The sequence below is a fragment of the Pristiophorus japonicus genome, chromosome 9 (assembly GCF_044704955.1).
Source record: "Pristiophorus japonicus isolate sPriJap1 chromosome 9, sPriJap1.hap1, whole genome shotgun sequence".
NCBI lineage: Eukaryota > Metazoa > Chordata > Chondrichthyes > Pristiophoridae > Pristiophorus > Pristiophorus japonicus.
This window is the reverse complement of record NC_091985.1, coordinates 36,432,892-36,453,206: the sequence shown is the minus strand read 5'-3', so window position 1 is coordinate 36,453,206 and position 20,315 is coordinate 36,432,892. Positions and strand designations below refer to the sequence as shown.

The following is a 20,315-nucleotide window of genomic DNA, read 5'->3' as shown; positions in this document are numbered from 1 at the left end:
GAGGGAGAACGCTGCTCTGTCGGAGGTGCCATCTTTCGGATGAGACGTTAAAGCTAGACCCTGACTGCTCTCGGGTGGATGTAAAAGATCCCATGGCCAAGAGCAGGGGGGGGTTATCTACGGTGTCCTGGCCAATATTTATCCCCCAAAAAACAGATTATCTGGTCATTATCACATTGCTGTTTGTCAGAGCTTGCTGTGGGCAAATTGGCTACTGAATTTCCAACATTACAACAGTGATTACACTGCAAAAAAAAAATGACCTCATTGGCTGTAAAGCATTTTGGGACGTCTCGTGGTCGTGAAAGCTGCTATATAAATGCAAGTCTTTTTCTTTTTGTCTATTTCCCAGGCACATATTTTGAATCGATCAGTCGCACCAAACTCTCATGAGCATCCTCCTGAATGCCCACCGGTGGTAGGAAGCTCCAAGCAAATGTGTTCATATCCTCTGGTATCACTTTGGTGTGTGGCAGCTCTCTTGAGGGCAGGTAGCTGGAGTGTCCACCCTCAGTTACCCTATTCATTACTGGACCTGAGTATACAAACAGTGCTCATCAGGTCCAGGAGTGCTCCCTGGTAAAATTTCCAACCATCTGACCAAAGCTGAGCATGGCTGGGGAGAGGTCTTGAAGGAGATAACTGGTTGAGGGAGGAAATTTTGGAGCGTGGCACCCAGGCAGCTGAAGACATGGCCATCAGTGGTGAGGAGAAAGGGAATCACAAGAGGCTGTAGTCGGAAGAGTGGAGAGTTTTGTGGGGGGTTACTAGGACTGGAAGAGATTGGAGATGGAAGGGAAGCGAGACCATGAAAGGATTTAAACACCAGGTTGGAAATTTTACATTTGAGGGGGTGGGGGACAATATTGATCAGCAAGGGCAGGTAATAGGCATGTGGGACTTGGTTTGGGATAAGATACGAGCAGCAGAATTTGGATAAGCAGTAGTTTATTGAGGGTAGGGGGCTGGAGGATGCGATCCTGGTCAAGAGAATATTGGGATCTTGTCTGGAGGTGGCAATGGCATGGATGATGGTTCCAGCAGCAAATGGGATGAGATAGGAGTGGAGGCAAGCAGTGTTGTGGAGGTGGAAGCTGATGGTCTTTGTGATGGCAAGGAAATGAGTTGGAAGCTGAACTTGGGGTGAAATAGGACATTGGGGATGTGGACATTCTGGGACAATGGTCAGGGATGGCGGTGAAGTCAGTATTAAAGGTACAGAGTTTGTTGTAAGAGCTTAAAACAATGGCTTCAGTTTTTCCAATGTTTGACTGGAGGAAATTGCAACTCCTTTAAGACCGAAGCTGTTCCCAGGTCATCAGGAATCTATAGCTACAGCCTCTCAACTTGTGGTGTTTTAAGATAGTATGCCTAGTAAATGAAAAGACTGGGATTTAACTTTTTTTTTAGCCAACAGTTATTTACAGTAGAGAAACAGGCCATTTGCCCAACAGGTCTAAGTTGGTATTTATGCTCCACCAAGTCTCCCCCCACCCTTCTTCGTCTAACCCTATCAAGTCCCATTTGCCTATCAGTTGTCCTTGCTGATCTGTATTGTCCCCATTCCTCAAATAAGTTTCGGATTGCTCCTTTATCTTTTAAGAAGAATATTTTATTTTTGTGCAGTTCAATGTTAACTATACTGTATTATATTGTAATTAATAGATTATATATAGTTGAAGGAATAGTATTCTGAAATTTTGTTCACTAAATTCGTATGTGCTATCATGCCTCCTGAAGGCTTTTTTAAATTGTGGTACTCTACCTAGCCAGTGCCAACTGCCTCTATGCTGTCTTTGATACAAGTACACTGATCAATGCAATACTGAAACCATTGCTCTGCTCTGTGGGAAATAGGTCAGATTGCAGATGGCTGGAACACCCAGCTGGAGTCTGCTCAGCCAATTGATTCAAAATGACAGACTTTACTGAAAAAAAAATGCTGTGAAACAGTTTTACAAAGCTATAACACTCCTGTGTATACAAAAGATGTGCAATCTTCTTGATTTTTTTGTAGTTTCTGGTGTTCAAATCACTTCATGGCCTTCTCCAGCCCTACAACCCTCAGAAAACTCTACGTTCCTCCAATTTTGGCCTTTTGTGCTTCCCTGATTTCTTTCACCCCTCCATTAGCAGTCATGCCTTCAACTGTTTAAACCGTAAGCTCTGGAATTCCCTCCTTGAACCTCTCCATCTCTGTAACTCTTTCTTCTTTAAGACGGTCCTTAAAACCTCCCTCTTTGACCAAGCTCTTTGGTCACCTGTCTTAATGTCTCCTTATGTTGCTCGGTGTCAAATTTTGTCTGATAATGCTCCTATGAAGCACCTTGTGGTGTTTTACTACATGAAAGGTGCTACAGAAATGCAAATTGTTTGCGTTGCGTGTATTTTAATCCCAGTATTTCTGCCTTAAAGTAACAATTTTGTTATAAATATTACTATTCACGTAATTGTGCCAGGATAGTAGAACCTGGTTGAAGTAAAATACTTCACTCTGTGTGGTATTGCCTTTTCTATGTAACCATAATATATTTTTCTCTACAGGCTGACTATGTAATGCTGTCTTCCTTGAATGAGAATGAAGATCTAGTTGACGGTGGAAAAAAAACTGCAATAGATGATCTGAAAGAAGGTGAATTACAAGCTTTCATCACTAAAATAGGTATAAGCAAATACTCCAAAATTCTGCTGGAGGAAAATGATGAAGAGCACGCTAAAAAGGAAAAACAGGTAAAAAAGGAGAAAGAGAAAGTAGACAAGAATAAAAATGAGGGACTGAAAGAGAAATTCCAAGATGGAAAAGGTGATAAAAAGGAGTTGCCTGGCAAGGATGGAAAGAAAAAGCGCATTCAAGATAACGAAGTATCTAGTACATCTGGATTACTGGGCAAGAAAGCTAAGCAACAGCTCAGCTTTGAATTTCAGCCCAAACCATACATATTGATAAAGCCAGGAGGAAAGTGGTACGATGCGGGGTATACCAGTGAGCACAGCTCTGAGCTGCAAGATGAACCATTCGTCTCACAGTATAGAAATCTAGCTAAACAGCTGTATGAGCATGAGACCAATCTTTACAGGAGTAAGAAAAATATGCAAAAAGGAACAAACTCAACATGGATGAAAACTGTTGTCACAACAGGCACGTTAGCAGACAGAATGGCAGCTATGACACTTCTGGTGCAGGATGCTCCAGTGCATACTCTACACTTTGTGGAGGCATTAGTCAACCAAATAAAGAAGAAGGGAAGTCGGCGGCAATGCTTAATGGCTTTGAATACTTTAACCGAACTACTAATGTCTGACCTGCTCCCAGACAATCGGAAATTACGAACTTTTTCCCAACATCCCTTTAAAAACCTGGAGGAGCTTGCCAGTGGGAACAGGGATGCCCGAGACAAGCGCCTAATATTGTGGTACTTTGAACACCTGTTAAAGCATCATTTTGCAGAGTTTGTGCAGGCATTAGAAACTTTGTCCCATGACACTGTGCAGGCAACAAAAGCTCGTGCCTTGGCAACAGTCCATGAGATGCTCTGCAATAAGCCAGAACAAGAGAAAGCCCTGCTGATCCAGTTAGTGAATAAGTTAGGAGACCCACAATATAAATTGGCCACAAAAGCCTCTTATCTTTTGGAAACTTTGCTCCATAAGCATCCCAATATGAAAACTGTTGTGTGCTATGAAGTTGAGCGACTTTTGTACAGGCCTAACATCAATCCGAAAGCCCAGTACTATGCCATTTGCTTTCTCAACCAAATGGTCTTGAGCCATGAAGAGAGTGATCTTGCTGGAAAACTAATAGCTGTTTACTTTTCATTTTTCCATGCCTATGTTAAAAAGGCAGAACTAGACTCTAAAATGCTAAGTGCATTGCTGTCGGGTGTCAATCGAGCTTTTCCTTATTCCAAGACGGACGATGAAAAGATAATGGGACAAATGGATACTTTGTTCAGGGTTGTACATGTTGTGAACTTCACCACAAGTGTCCAGGCACTAATGTTACTATATCAGGTGATGGACTCGCAACAAGCCATATCCAATCGATATTATGTAGCACTCTACAGGTAATATTTACTTGTGTGTGGTATTGCCTCTTCTATGCAATAATTTTGACTTGAAACCTACAGTATGAAGTTTTTGAAAATCTCATGACTTTAGAGAAGATACAGTGTAGATTTGCTAGAATTCTGCCTGATACACAAATATGAAGAAAGCCCTGAAAAATTGGGGCTTTTTTTCCTTAGAATAACATACATTATGTTTAAAATTATGAAATAATTGATTGGATTGATAGGACAGACTGTTTCCAGTAGTTAGAGTCTATAATGATTATTAACCTATACCTTTTTGTATCTGTCCCACATTATAAGTTTATTCCTTGTATATTCTTCCTCTTTCCACTTTGGAATGCACAAGGATAGCTGATGTGATAAATGGATATGCCAGCTGCTGGAGTAAGGGCGTTCTTCTGAGACTGAGGTTGAAGGAGAGTAAGAAAGAATAAAAGGGTCTTTCTGTATGCTCCCCCCCCCCCCCCCCCCCCGGCCACATCTGATCTGGAAGAGCCATAGTGACTTTAGATGAAGTGCTCTATTTGCTAACCGTAACATCTGTCAACTTAATGAACATAAAATTAATCATACATAACTCACTGATTTATTTTTAACTTCCCGCCATCTAAGTAATACAATATATAGGCCCGTAATTTGCATTCAGCGGTGAAGCAAAGTCTTAAAGTAAGCTTCTCAAAAAGATCTTGCTACCTCTGTGACGCAATATTCGGCTTTTCCGTCGCGTAATTGAAATCAACACACAATTTTAATTTTTGTTAAAATGGCTAAATTTGACATTGCACAAAATTAAAATTAGTTTTTCAGAGCCATAAACTTTGTTAGCAGTCAATATGCTGTTAAAACCACAGTTATACCTAATCCAAAAGGCTCTAACTTTTAATGGGGTTATTTTACTGTGGTATTACCGCGGAAGAGCCAAAGTTTTCATCAGTTTCTTTGATTTGAGAGATTACACTGATTGCCAACTCTGGGGGGTAGTTTGTGGAGGAGCAGTGAATGACAGACCGCAACTTCGGGATTTCTGCTCTAGGCTGCGCATGCACTAAATTCTGAAATTGCGGTCAGGGCCGAATGGCCCACTCCTGCACCTATTTTCTATGTTTCAAAGGCAAATATTGCCAGTTCGCTGTCATCAAGTCGTAGTTGTTTCTGACATAATTCAAATATACAGGAATGTTCAAAATGAAGAATGATGTAAAATGGCCACATTATAGTTGTTTTGTTTAAATGACCAATTATTAGTATGCAATCTATTTTATGTATAAGTATGTAGTTTTTAACTACTTAGCAGCTTTTTGTCACTTTGCTAATTATAGCAATTCAACTATTCTCAGGGTTTATATTTAATTCAAACTAAGAGACTCTTGTTCAGATTATAACACATGGTTTTAATACAGGTATATTGAGTAAAAACAACAGATATATCAAGTAAATTATGTTCTGTTACAAAAAGTAATACTTAACAAATGATGGTCACAGCCGGATTCTCGATAGCATCCTCTTGAGCTGACCGCAGTACTGACTCCTTATCTTCTTTTCCTTCTGAAGATTTTTTCTTCCTTGATTTGCACTGCCTTCTGAGTAGAAGAGTTGCTTTCTTTGTACCGTTTTTGTGCCAACGTGGCAAACTAGTAAAATGCGTCCTGGTATATCATGTTTTCAATGTCCGAGCTTTGAAACCTTGAAAAGGGTACGTTCCATCTCCTAGGCAGTCCCATTAATCTCCGTACCTCCCATCAGCCGAAACATTCTCAAGATATACTGCCTTTCTACTGATGAGGTATATCGAGCTTAGCAGAACCTGATGTTCTTTGTTATCTCAAGCTTTGCTTCTCAGCCTTTCTCCAATTTAAAACCCATTTTATGTTATACGGCCATTTTCTATCATTTATAAGCGAGTTTTACATACAATCTAACTTCTAATATCTGTCAATAGATGATATCTTTCTTTGATTCTTTTGAAGCATTGAAATTGATTTTGTAGTAAATGTTCTGGGGTGAAATTAGTGTGAGATTTGATGAGGGCTTCAGCAGCACATCCGCTGCTGAAGCCCTCATCCATGCCTTTGTTACCTCTAGACTTGACTATTCCAACGCGCTCCTGTCTAGCCTCCCACATTCTAACCTACGTAAACTAGAGGTGATACAAAACTTGGCTGCCTGTGTCCTAACTCTCACCAAGTCCCACTCACCCATCACCCCTGTGCTCGCTGACCTACATTGGCTTCCGGTTAAGCAATGCCTCAATTTCAAAATTCTCATCCTCCTTGTGCCCTCTTGAGTACCCCTGATTATAATCACTCAACCATTCATGGCGCTGCCTTCTGTTGCCTAGGCCCCAAGCTCTGGAACTTACTGCCTAAACCTCTCCGCCTCTCTTTCCTCCTTCAAAATGCTCCTTAAAACATACATCTTTGGTCACCTGCGCTAATTTATACTTGGGCGGCTCAGTGTCAAATTGTTTATATCAATACTTCTGTGAAGCGCCTTGGGACATTTCACTACATTAAAGGTACAATATAAATACAAGTTATTGTTGTTGATACCCTTTGCCAAAACCAGTTAAGTCCAATGTTAGTATATATCACCAGTGTAAAACACAATAGTGAGAAAAGCAAGAAAGAGAGACCAAATGAATCCTCTCTCCAAGGTAGAGAGAGAATTGTTTTTTAGTTAAATTTTCATTACAAAAAGAGAATGAGCTAATACATCTTTTGGAAATGTATTATTCTGGAATTAGTGAGGCTTTTATTTATGTCTGGTCACAATAATGCATCTAATAATTCTGTTTGGATCTTTTGGTAGTCACAGAATTTTCCACCCAACTTAAATGTTTTTATTCCCCATTGATTTATTCTATGTATTATGGAGAGTTCATTTGAATTCTTAAAATGAGTTAAGAATGTTACATTTCCACCAATCTTCTAAACTGTGTGTGTACTGAGAGGAGTAGATTACATGATCCCATTTGATCTCTGAAGCTAACAGAGTTAGGCTGGCTCATGTGGAATATAAAAACTGGCATGGATCAGTTGGGCCGAGTGGCCTGTTTCTATGCTGTACATTCTATGTAACCTGTGACGGTTGATTTCTATTGTGTACGGCATTGATTGATTGATTTTCCATTGCCATATAGCCAGGAGGTCCTGTACCAGTGTGACATGTACTGCGTAGTTCCAGCAGTCTGCTGTTTTCTCCCACATCCTAACATCATGTGCTGATTTCATTCATTTTGGAAGGATGAACCCTGCTGGAGTTCAAAGGACCTTTATGATCTAGAGTTTGGTAACTGAGTTATCTGAACTTGTGTATATGGTGGTTGTGTGAAAAGTGCACTGACATGCTTTGGAAAATATAGACAAAAAATTTAATCAAACCTTTTATCTCAGTAATTTTTGTTCTCTAGCTAAATACATTTTGTTCAACATTTACTATATTTTCTCTCTATCATAGCTTATACTTATTTTGAGTAATTCTCATTCTTACTATTTTGGGGTACCATATGTATGAGGCAGATAAGATTCGTATCTGCTCTATGTTCTTTGCCTAAGTTGCTATCCTATCAATATGATCAGCAAAAATTTAATGTTTCAAGCATCAGCTCACTTTCCATTTTAATTTTCCTGATCAGCGATATTCTGGCTTCCCAAGCTTAGTTGAGATCAGAAATGCACTGCAGTAAGTCACAGACATAAAATGACATCCTACCATAATGTGGAACAAGGTCTTTCTACATCATCTGCTTTCTTTAACTTTAATTCAGTTTCGGTATTTATGCAGTCAACAAGTGAATTCTACTAATGTGATAATCTTGAGTTCCAAAATAAATTGGGCAACGTAGTACAAATAAAACCAGTACAACTTGCTGGGTTCTGTAAATTCTGTCTTGTTTCTTGCTTCAATAAAGCCAGAGGTCGGCTTTGGTTCAGAATTGGTTATCTTGTGATGATGCATATTGTATCATCATTTGGCACTTTGGGTCAACGTGTGAGTGTGTTCAAAATTTTGGAAGCCTTTGGGTGAGTAGATAGAGAGATATTTTCACTGGTGAATCAATAACAAATGGGCATAACTTTAGGATTAGTATTACAACTACAAAGTGAGGCTAGAAAACTCTTTCACAACTGGTGAATAGAATTTGGAATATGTCAACACGAGTCTTTTAAAACAGAGGTATCACAACATTGAAGAGGAAATTTGATCAGAATAGAGACACCTGGGGGTGCATGTGCACAAATCTTTGAAGGTGGCAGGGCAGGTTAAAAAAACAATTAAGCATATGGGATCCTGGGCTTTATAAATAGAGAGATAGAATACAAAAGCCAGGAAGTTATGCTAAACCGATATAAAACACTAGTTCGCCCCCAGCTGGAGTATTGTGTCCAATTCTGGGCACCACACTTTAGGAAGGATGCGGAGGCTTCGGAGAGGTTACAGAAGAGATTTACCAGCATGGTTCCAGGGATGAGGGATTACAGTTACGTGGATAGATTAGAGAAACATTGAAACATAGAAAATAGGTGCAGGAGTAGGCCATTCGGTCCTTTGAGCCTGCACTGCCATTCAATGAGTTCATGGCTGACCATGCAACTTCAGTCCCCCATTCCTGCTTACTTGCCATACCCCTTGATCCCCCTAGTAGTAAGGACTACATCTAACTCCTTTTTGAATATATTTAGTGAATTGGCCTCAACTTTCTGTGGTAGAGAATTCCACAGGTTCACCACTCTCTGGGTGAAGAAGTTTCTCTTCAAATCGGTCCTAAATAGCTTACCCCTTATCCTTAGACTGTGACCCCTGGTTCTGGACTTCCCCCAACATTGGGAGCATTCTTCCTGCATCTAACTTGTCTAAACCCGTCAGAATTTTAAATGTTTCTATGAGATCCCCTCTCATTCTTCTGAACTCCAGTGAATGCAAGTCCAGTTGATCCAGTCTTTTTTGATATGTCAGTCCTGCCATCCCAGAAATCAGTCTGGTGAACCTTCGCTGCACTCCCTCAATAGCAAGCATGTCCTTCCTCCAGTTAGGAGACCAAAACTGTACACAATACTCCAGGTGTGGCCTCACCAAGGCCCTGTACAACTGTAGTAACACCTCCCTGCCCCTGTACTCAAATCCCCTCGCTATGAAGGCCAACATGTCATTTGTTTTCTTAACCGCCTGCTGTACCTTCAATGACTGATGTACCATGACACCCAGGTCTCGTTGCATCTCCCCTTTTCCTAATCTGTCACCATTCAAATAATAGTCTGTCTCTCTGTTTTTACCACCAAAGTGGATAACCTCACATTTATCCACATTATACTTCATCTGCCATGCATTTGCCCTATCCAAGTCACTCTGCAGCCTCATAGCAACCTCCTCGCAGCTCACACTGCCACCCAACTTAGTGTCATGCGCATATTTGGAGATACTACATTTGATCCCCTCGTCTAAATCATTAATGTACAATGTAAACAGCTGGGGCCCCAGCACAGAACCTTGCGGTACCCCACTAGTCATTGCCTGCCATTCTGAAAAGTACCCATTTACTCCTACTCTTTGCTTCCTGTCTGACAACCAGTTCTCAATCCATGTCAGCATGCTACCCCCAATCCTATGTGCTTTAACTTTGCACATTAATCTCTTGTGTGGGACCTTGTCGAAAGCTTTCTGAAAGTCCAAATACACCACATCAACTGGTTTTCCCTTGTCCACTCTACTGGAAACATCCTCAAAAAATTCCAGAAGATTTGTCAAGCATTATTTCCCTTTCACAAATCCATGCTGACTTGGACTTATCATGTCACCTCTTTCCAAATACGCTGCTATGACATCCTTAATAATTGATTCCATCATTTTACCCACTACTGATGTCAGGCTGACTGGTCTATAATTCCCTGTTTTCTCTCGCCCTCCTTTTTTTAAGAAGTGGGGTTACATTGGCTACCCTCCTCCATAGGAACTGATCCAGAGTCTATGGAATGTTGGAAAATGACTGTCAATGCATCCGCTATTTCCAAGGCCACCTCCTTAAGTACTCTGGGATGCAGGGGTTGTTCTCCTTGGAGCAGAGAGGGCTAAGAGAAGATTTGATAGAGGTGTTTAAAATCATGAAGGATTTAGATAGAGTAAATAAAGAGAAACTGTTTCCAGTGGCTGAAGGGCCGATAACGAGAGGGCACCGATTTAAGGTGATTGGCAAAAGAACCAGAAGCGACATGAGGAAAAACATTTTCACACAACAAGTGGTTAGGATTTGGAATGTACTGCCTGATAGTGGCGGATGCAGATTCAATAGTAGCCTTCTAAATTGGATAAATAGTCGAAGGAGAAAAAATTATAGGAAAGGGTGGGAGGGGCGGGGAACTGACTGGATTGCTCTTCAAAACAGCCGGCGCAGACTCGATGAGCCGAATGGTTTCCTTCTGTGCTGTACTATTCTATGATTCTATAAACACATTAAGGTATGAACAAAGATGATTTATTGTAGATAGTTCTGGTGTGGAGCTAGCACTGTTGCCACAAAGAGGCTAAATGTTCTTCTGTGCCTCTTCCATGATGTCAATGTGTATGAGACAAGCGTTTATATATTTCTAAACCTGGTGTAAAAAAAAAATCATGTCTTTTTTATATGCAGGAAATTGTTGGATCCGGGACTGGCACAGTGTTCCAAGCAATCCATGTTTCTAAATTTGCTGTACAAGTCTTTGAAGTCTGATGTAGTCCTTCGTCGTGTTAAGGCATTCATAAAACGGATCTTGCAGGCCTCTTGTGGCCAGACGCCAGCATTTATCTGTGGAGCTCTCTATCTTATTTCTGAGATTTTGAAACTGAAGCCAGGCATACGAGTCCTGTTACAAGAACATGGGGTATTGCTTTCATTATTTCACCAATCCATTGTGTTCCATTTTATTGTTTTTCCCTTTGATATAAAATACATTGTTCACGGCCCTTGTTACGGACTTATCCAGCATTACCTTTTGTGGGAGTTGGAATGAGCTTTATGTCAAGTAACCCAAGAGTAGAGCAAGGTTTTATAAGTCAATTGCAGATTTAAGTGCATTGGATTGTTAATGAAAATAAAATTAAAAGTGCTTGTGATTAAGATTTTATCTGAAAACCGAAGAATTCAGGTGTATTGGTATGTTAGCAAGCAGAGGTTCCAATAGAGATTGAAAAATATCAAATCACTCTTGGAGATAGTTAACACATTGTTAATTCTGAAAATCCTAGTCTAATCTGCATGAGTATTTTAATTAGGCCCTCACTTAGCATATGGTTTAATGTATTTTAAAAGTTAATGGTATGCTTCCCAATAGTCTACAGGTTTAATGCACGAAGTATAAAAAGTCTCAGGTAGGATTCCTGTACTGGATTGAGTTAGTTGATCTCCGCTGGGATGCTTGATTGCTATCAAATAATTCCAGTGAAAAATGCAGGGATATTGGATGAGAACCAGATTGGCGAGGCTGTGGTGTCTCATCAACACACACACTCTCTCTCTCTCTCTCTCTCTCTCTCTCTCATGTCCTGAACTAAGAATGGCCACTTGAATGAAATGCTGGAAGCTGCTGCCCCCCTATAGATCCATAACCCAACTTGAGTTGGCACCTTCAGGAGAGGAGAGAAGGGGAGAAAATTATTGATAGCATTTGTAGCAGCCGTCTTTAGTTGCTGCAGATATTACATTTTACAATTGATATGGTTGAATCATTAGAATAAACAATGTCCATACTATGTCAGTGATGCCAATGAATAAAGCATTGCATGTTATTTATATGTGCCAAATATTTTCTGCTCAGGAATCTGATGAAGAAGAACATTTTAAAGATGTTGATGACAATGATGAAGAGAAATTTGAAGATCTTGATGAAGAGAAGGTAGGGAAGAAATGTACAGATGCTGACAAAGGACAAGAAATGGATGTACAGAATACCATTGTAGCTGAAAAGACAGAATCAACAGCATTTGGATCATGGTTGCACCATAAAATTCAAGAAGGTAAACTATTTGGATAGGCCAGTGTTGGGCAAAATATCCTCTATTGTAAGCTTGTTCTTTATAATTTAACTGTATCTGGCTCAAGAGGAAATCTTCCCCTGCCACCCAGACTCCCTCCGTGCCCCCCACCACCATCGCCTCTGTCTCTACTGCTTTCCAGTGAAATGGTAAACCAAAGTCTCTTCTACCTAACCAGTGATTTATAACGGTTTAACATAACTTCCTTCCTTTTGTACTGTATGCCTCCCCATTTATAAAGCCCAGGATCCCATGTATTGAGGTTGGTTTCTAAATTTAAACAATATATTTTTTTAAATAACCTGCTGGGTGTTGTTCCAGAAGTGAAAGCATTGATCTTTTGTGAACATGAATTGCTTTTGTGCAAAGTGCTGCTAGTACTATTAAGCTCAGCTTTCCGTTTTAGGTGGAAAGTGTCTGGGAAACTATGACCCACTCCACAGGAATCCTCTCTCCTGCGGAGCAGACCGCACCGGCCTCTGGGAATTGCAGAAGGTACAATAAATTCTTCCCGATTTTAAATATTGCTCAGTTGTGCGCAGAATGGTAATGTTTTTAAAAACTAAAAGCTTTAGGTACTTGGTCATTCCTGTGTAATCTAGTATAATTTGTAGTGGCATCAACTGTGTAAATCAATAACTAGAAATATATGTCCTTGCAGCTAGTGCTACTTTGTATGCTAACGCTTGAAGAAAATGGCAAGTTTTCTTAATTTGTCAACTGTATTTAAAATATGTCCGCAGTCGAGTATTCAACCTTTTAGTTCGGGTGTTTGCATTTAAATCGAGTGCCTTGAGAAATGTATCCAAATTCCTAAAGCCAATGTTTTTTCAGTAATAATTGGGATTGTTTCATACTTGCAGTTTGCCGTTGCAGGTTAGTAAAGTTGACCAATTGGGAACTGTTAGTTATGTTTACGTCTTTAGTTAGTGAGAAGACTGATTTGCTTTGCAAAATGATCCACTTTTACATTAGGCTTATTTTGTCCTATAATTCTTTTTAATCTTTGCCATGAAACTTAATATAAAAATCATTCAAGGTTACATCAAACCACTTTTAGGTATGAAGTTAGTCCCATTGTAGAGAATATTTTACATAAGGACATAAAAAATAGGAGCAGGAGTAGGCCATTTGACCCCTCGAGCCTGCTCTGCCATTCAATAAGATCATGACTGAACTGATCTTGGCCTCAACTCCACTTCCCTGCCTGCTCCCCATAACCCTTGACTCTCTTATCGTTCAAAAATCTGTCTATCTCCACCTTAAATATATTCAATGACCCAGCCTCTACAGCTCTCTGGGGTAGAGAATTCCAAAGATTCATGACCCTCAGAAGAAATTCCTCCTCATTTCCGTTTTAAATGGGTGACCCCTTATTCTGAAACTATGCCCCCTAGTTCTAGATTCCTCCACGAGGGGAAACATCCTCTTTGCGTCTACCCTGTCGAGCCCCCTCAGTATCTTATATGTTTCAATAAGATCACCTCTCATTTTCTCAACCGTTCTTCAAAAGACAACCCCTTCATTTCAGGAATCAACCTCGTGAATCTTCTCTGAACTGTCTCCAATGCAAGTATATCCCTCCTTTTAAATAAGGAGACCAAAACTGTTCGCAGTACTCCAGGTGTGGTCTCACCAAAGCCCTGTACAGTTGTAGTAGGACTTCCCTACTTTATACTCCATCCCCCTTGAAATAAAGGCCAACATTCCATTTGCCTTTCTAATTACTTGCTGTACCTGCATGCTAATTTTTTTGTTTCATGTACAAGGACCCTAGATCCCTCTGTACCTCAGTATTTTGTAATCTCTCCACATTTAAATAATTTGCTTTTTTTTTCCTACCAAAGTTTTCTTCTTTATCTGCTGAGTCTAATCAAGTTTTTTGGGGGGTGGGGTTGTTGGTTATGCTATACATTTAATTGAACAAAGTTATGTTTTTTTTTTAAGTCCATCTATAACCTTTCCCAAATCTTAAGGATGAAAAACAATAAGTTATTTAGAAATCTGGCTCCTCTCGGGTATAGATTGAGTCCTCTTTGTATCATGAGTATGTTCTTCAGGTAGTTCTATTAATAGTCTTCATTTGGTATAGAAGAAAGAACAAACTTGTATTTATATAGTACCCCTCATGTCCTCAGAACATCTTTAAGCACTTCAGAGCCAATAAAATTCTTTTGAAGTGTAGTTACTGTAATATAGAGAAACGTGGCAGCCACTTTGTGCACAGTAAGGCCCAAAAAACAGCAATGAAATAAATAAACAAATAATCTATTTTGGTGCTGTTGGCTAAGGAGCAACTATTGACCAGAACACCAGGCAACTCCCCTGCTCCCCTTCTGCCATGAATTTGCTTGTCCACTGTCCGGTGGAACCTGGGAAGAATCCATACCCTGCCATTCCATGACCTCCTGTTGTGGTGCTCTGCTATATGAGGTTCCTTTTTTTCCCTCCATCTAGGATCTTTCAGAATCCTATACCCCGCTCAACCTTCATTCCTGGCTACTCATTATCCTGTTTATGGACTTTAGTGTTAAGAATTTTAGGTACACAAAAGACTGTTGGGCCCAATAAGACTTTTATTTTTGATAGATCAACCGTATCTACTCCCCTTCTAATCATATTCGTCAATCAGTTGCAGAAGTCATCAAATATATCCATTGAGGCATTAAAATACATGGGTACTTGCCTTATTTATGACGTTTTTATTTAAATGTTAGAAAAGCTGTTTTTAAATGTGCATGGATGGGGGAAGGATTTTTAAAAGTACGAAAAGTTTGTCAGAACATTTATTTTGCATTCATTAAATTGTATTTCTTCTTCCCAGTTGAGTGAACATTTCCACCCATCTGTGGCACTCTTTGCAACAGCCATCCTGCAGGTAAGATACATTAATGTGTTGCGTGAAGTTTGCTCTTTTTCCTGTCACTTTCCCCTATTTCCTGTCAACAAAATAGTTATTCAGTGACGTCATCTTTTTTTAAATTTGGAATTTCCTTGTAAAAAGGCACGTGAAGTAGTTGTTATAGTTGCTAATTTGTCACATCAGTATTTCTTCCCCTTTACAATTTTATTGTGAGGTACCGTTCCACAGTTGACACTGTGTGAGTGTTGACAAACTATTAGATTCTCCAGGACATCATCCTGCAGCCAAGTCCAGTCTAGTTCATGCATACCCTTTTAAGTAGGGAATCACTGGACAGCGGCCATAAGTGGGAATCGTGGATGATGTATCTCTTCTGTGGCCCAGGGACACTGCTAGCAATTCTAGTCTCTCCCCTTTCCCCTCTTACACAGATTTGTTTAGAGATTTTTGTTGAGTCTGTTCTGTTCTTGTTGCACTTTAAACTGCTTTGTAAATGATTTCTACAAATTCTGTTTGCCAGGTGTCAGTTTTCTCTTTAAACCAATTTATGAACATCGGCCACTTGTTACATTTCAATGGATTTAGAAAAAATGGTATCTGTTGTTAGTTGTAAAAAAATAAACTTTTTGCTTGTATGACTTCTTGTAGGGTAACCAGATCCAATATTCCGGAGACCCTCTGCAGGATTTCACGTTAATGAGATTTCTTGATCGTTTCGTATACAGAAACCCCAAACAGCACAAAGGCAAAGGTAGGTTCTGTCTTTGGTGTAAATCTGTTACTGTTTACAAAAAAACCTAGTGTTGTTTATCTCATTGCAAAATTTATACGTTGCCCATATTATTCTATAAGTACTTTCTCAAACAATACTCCTTCAATGATTACGTAGTTGTCACCATGTAGTGTATTAATCAGCATCCAGAATAATAGCTATTTTTGACAAAAAAGGCCCTAAAGTAAACATAACCAACCTGTAAAGATCAGATTAAATAATAAAAATTTAGATAGAGTTGTAAACTCTGTACTTTTTTACTATTTATGTGTATAATATAATAATGATACATATGTGCATTTCCTTCAGGTGGCACATTTCTTTTGTTGCACACTTTGTCACTTAAGTAAAGGCAAATCTATTCTAAGCTTTTTTTGTTGTAGCTGGTTGGTTCCTTTCCGTCAATAAGCTTTATGAAAAAAGAGAAGCCAGTTATTTGGAATTATATAAAGAATCTCCATAATTTACACAAAATACATATTAACATAGGTGTCAGCGTTTGTACTGTATAACTTCAAAAATAATCTTTGTAATCACACAAAACCAAGAAACCCACATTTCATCCTGAGTTCTGACCTACATTCTCAAGAACAAATAACCTTAAAATGATAAGTCATTCTGAGCTGCAGGCTGAGACTGTCAAACGCATTCCAATCTTAAATGTTCTCTGACCAAACGACAGCTAAATTCTGAATGGCACTTTTGAACCTGTATTTAATTTACAATTACATTTTGTGGCCTTAAAGTGACATATTATGTATTGAATGCTATAACACTCCTGTCCCTGTAAAACAGTCTATCATCCAGTTTTTAGTGAACAATGTGATCGGAGATCTGCTAGCGTATGTATAAGTCTTGCATCTAGGATATGTGTTGTCCATCACATCCAGGTATCACACTTTGTTACAGATGCAGAATGATCTTAAATAAAGCCAGTAACTTAATGCTGGATGTTTCTGACTCGGAGTTGAAACTTATACACATTCCAATCTGCAAGAGGTCTCTGACCAAATAATAATTGAACTCTGAATAACCTGAGCCTCTATTTGGTTAGCTTTACTGGGCTCAAAGGGACTTCAACTTATCAGAATAATGCATTGTGCAATATATCAAGTAGAATAACTCTCTTGTCCTTATAAAACAAAGCATGTGACTTGACATGAGCAACACCATGGGATTTTCCTTGAGTTAAGTTAGAAATGTGTCCTTGTATTGATTGACAAGCAGCATTGGGTCGGGGCAAGAACAAAAATGATGCCAATTTCTATTTCAATACAGGCACTTACTGACTAAACCCAAGCATATATCGGTTGATCATTAAAGTAGTGACACCCTGACCTGAATCACCAGATCTCAAAAGACTGGCAGAAATTTAAATAGGGGATACAGCATGTTTTGGTCTGTGATTTATTTATGTAAGAGTGAACCTGACAGCACTTGGCAGGAAAATATGAGTAGTTGGGTCCATAAATTCACAAGATACATATGGATGAGGAAGTCCTTTTATAGTAATTAATCCATACCGAAAGACCCTGCAGACCCCCATTATGAATGTCATATAAACTGGGATTGGTTTTGTGTTTGTGTAGTCTAACTAGTATGAGATTAATTTTTAAAATTTTTGTAAGTGAAAAATGAATGTTCAAGTGCTATAAGTATAGTAATGAACACTGAGGAAAATGCATTGTGATTTTGGCAGTTGAGATGAAGTGCTGATATGTTGAGATACCTATCATTACTGTTGATTGTATGCTCTGCTGTAGAAAATACCGTATTTGATTTGAATGTGGTTATGTGAAAGCAATTTTTGTCATTACATCATTATATAAAATATCCAAAAAAATAATTTGCCTTCTAAACAGCTCTAATACTAAATTCTAGTTCAGCTGGTAGGACAAAGGACAATAGTCAAATGGGACTGATTTTTTTCAACACACGAGAGCCACTTCCTGCTCACTTGACCCTATTCCCACCAAACTGCTGACCACCCAACTTATTTTTCTGGCTCCTATGTTAACTGACATCGTTAGTGGTTCTCTCTCCTCAGGTACTGTCCCCCTCTCCCTCAAATCTGCTGCCATCACCCCTCAAAAAAAAAAACCCTTGACCCTTCCGGCATTGCAAACTGACACCTCATCTTCAATCTCCCTTTCCTCTCCAAAGTCCTTGAACGTGTTGTTGCTTCCGAAATCCGTGCCCATCTTTCTCGCAATCCTTCCAATCAGGTTTCCACCCCTGCCACAATACCAAAACAGCGCTCTCAAATTGCATCCTTTGTGACTGTGACAAAGGTAAACTACCCCTCCTTGTCCTTTTTGACCTGTCTGTAGCCTTTAACACTGTTGACCACACCATCCTTCTCCAACGCCTCTCCACCGTCGTCCAGCTGGGTGGGACTGCACTCGCCTTATCTGTCTAATCGTAGCCAGAGAATCACCTGCAACAGCTTCTGTTCCCGCTCCTGCATCATTGCTTCTGGTGTTCCCCATGGATCTATCCTTGGCCATCTCCTATTTCGCATATACATGCTGCCTCTTGGCAACATCATCTGAAAATATGCCGTCAGTTTTCACATTTACGCTGATGACACCCAAGCTCTACCTCACAACCACTTCTCTCGACCCCTCCATGGTCTCTAAATTGTCAGACTGCTTATCCGACATCATAAGAACTTAAGAAGTGGGAGCAGGAGTAAACCATTTGGCTCCTCGAGCCTGCTCCGCCTTTCAATAAGATCATGGCTGATCTGATCCTTGGCTTCAACTCCACTTCCCTGTCTGCTCCCCATACCTCTTGACTCACTTATCATTCAAAAATCTATTTCCACCTTAAATATATTCAATGACCCAACCTCCGCAGCTCTCTTTGGGTAAAGAATTCCAAAGGTTCATGGCCCTCTGAGAGAAGGAATCCCTCCTCATTTCCATTTTAAATGGGCGACCCCTTATTCTGAAACTATGCTCCTAGTTCTAGATCCCCCTACAAGAGGAAACATCATCTCTGCGTCTACTCTGTCGAGCCCCCTCAGAATCTTGAACGTTTCAATAAGATCACTCTCATTCATCTAAACTCCAATGAACATAGGCCCCAGTTCTGGATGAGCAGAAATTTTCTCCAATTAAATATTCGCAAGTCCAAAGCCATTATATTTGGTCACCGTTACAAGCTCTGTTCTCTAGCCACTGACTCCATCCCGCTCCCTAACATCTGTCTGAGGCTGAACCACACTGTTTGCAATCTTGGCATCATATATGACCCTGAACTGAGCTTCCGACCACATATCCGCGGCATAACTAAAACCGCCTATTTCCACCTCTCTAAAGTCGCCCATCTCCACCCTTACCTGAGCTCATCTACTGCTGAAACCCTCATCCATGGCTTTGTTCAGTCTAAACCTGACTATTCCAATGCACTCCTGGCTGGACTCCCACATTTTACCCTACGTAAACTTTTGAGGTCATCCAAAACCCGGCTGCCCGTGTTCTAACTCGCACCAAATCCCATTTACCCATCGCCCCTGTGCTCACTCCCCTACATTGGCTCCTGCTTAAGCAACGCCTTGGTTTCAAAATTCTCATCCTTAGTTTTTAAATCCCTCCATGGCCTCGGCCCTCCCTATCTCTGTAATCTCCTCCAGCCCCACAACCCCCCCGAGATATCTGCGCTCCTCTAATTCTGCCGCCTTTAGCATCCCTGATTATAATCGCTCAACCATTGGTGGCCGTGTCTTGTGTTACCTTGGCCTTAAGCTCTGAAATTCCCTGCCTAAACCTCTCTACCTCTCTTTCCTCCTTTTAAGATTCTCCTTAAAACCTACCTCTTTGACCAAGCTTTTTGTCACCTGCCCTAATTTCTCCTTCAGTGGCTCGGTGTCAAATTTTTCATCATATAATACTTCTTTCTGTGAAGTGCCTTGGGATGTTTTACTACGTTAAAGGCACTATATAAATGCAAGGTCTTGTTATTTCCTGTGTGTTTTCTCTGGGTGTCTGGGAAGTCTAATTGATAGGGAATTAGACAGGAACATGTCCTGAATTTGATTTATACTTGTGACAATGACGGTGTGAGATTTGATGAAAGTAATTATCTACATTGGAAAGTATAGACCAACTTGTCTAGTACAAGTTGGCTTGTAACCACATAGGATATTGTGTAAGCAATACAACTAATGAGCGGGATGAAACGTGAGCATATGTTACTAAATCATGGCAGTGCTAAGAATATTGTCTTTGGGTACTTTACAAGGATGTGTGTAATGCAGTGCCCTGTTCCTGCCATTAGAAGCTCTGCAACTATTGGAATAATAGAGTTCTCTAGTGACTTTAAATTATTACAATACCATGTCAATTTATGTTACAGATCCCATAGATTTCACACAATACATTTTTACAGTTCTTTGATCTTGGTTTTGTGAAAGCTTATATCCTTGAAGCATTTGTGCTTGAAAAACTCTTTGTCCTTTTGGTCTGCTATTTTGAAGCCTAATGTGCATTCACGTTTTTTCTTACACTGGAAGCCAAGTGTTTTAACCTGTGTTTTAGTCAGAGGAATTTCCTCGACTTTTTTTCTTGTTATCCTTTAGGTTTTTTTGTCTCTCCTAGAA

General features: G+C 39.9%; 1 protein-coding gene across 1 annotated transcript in view; it reads left to right on the top strand.

Moving 5' to 3' along the window:
* cebpz (CCAAT enhancer binding protein zeta) overlaps positions 1–20,315 on the top strand; it is a 36,864-nt gene that overhangs the window by 1,602 nt on the left and 14,947 nt on the right. The window contains exons 2-7 of the mRNA XM_070889270.1: positions 2,545–4,064; positions 10,696–10,927; positions 11,861–12,059; positions 12,484–12,572; positions 14,902–14,955; positions 15,589–15,691. Of these exons, the coding sequence (XP_070745371.1) occupies positions 2,545–4,064; positions 10,696–10,927; positions 11,861–12,059; positions 12,484–12,572; positions 14,902–14,955; positions 15,589–15,691 (2,197 nt within the window). The remainder of the gene's footprint in view (positions 1–2,544; positions 4,065–10,695; positions 10,928–11,860; positions 12,060–12,483; positions 12,573–14,901; positions 14,956–15,588; positions 15,692–20,315) is intronic.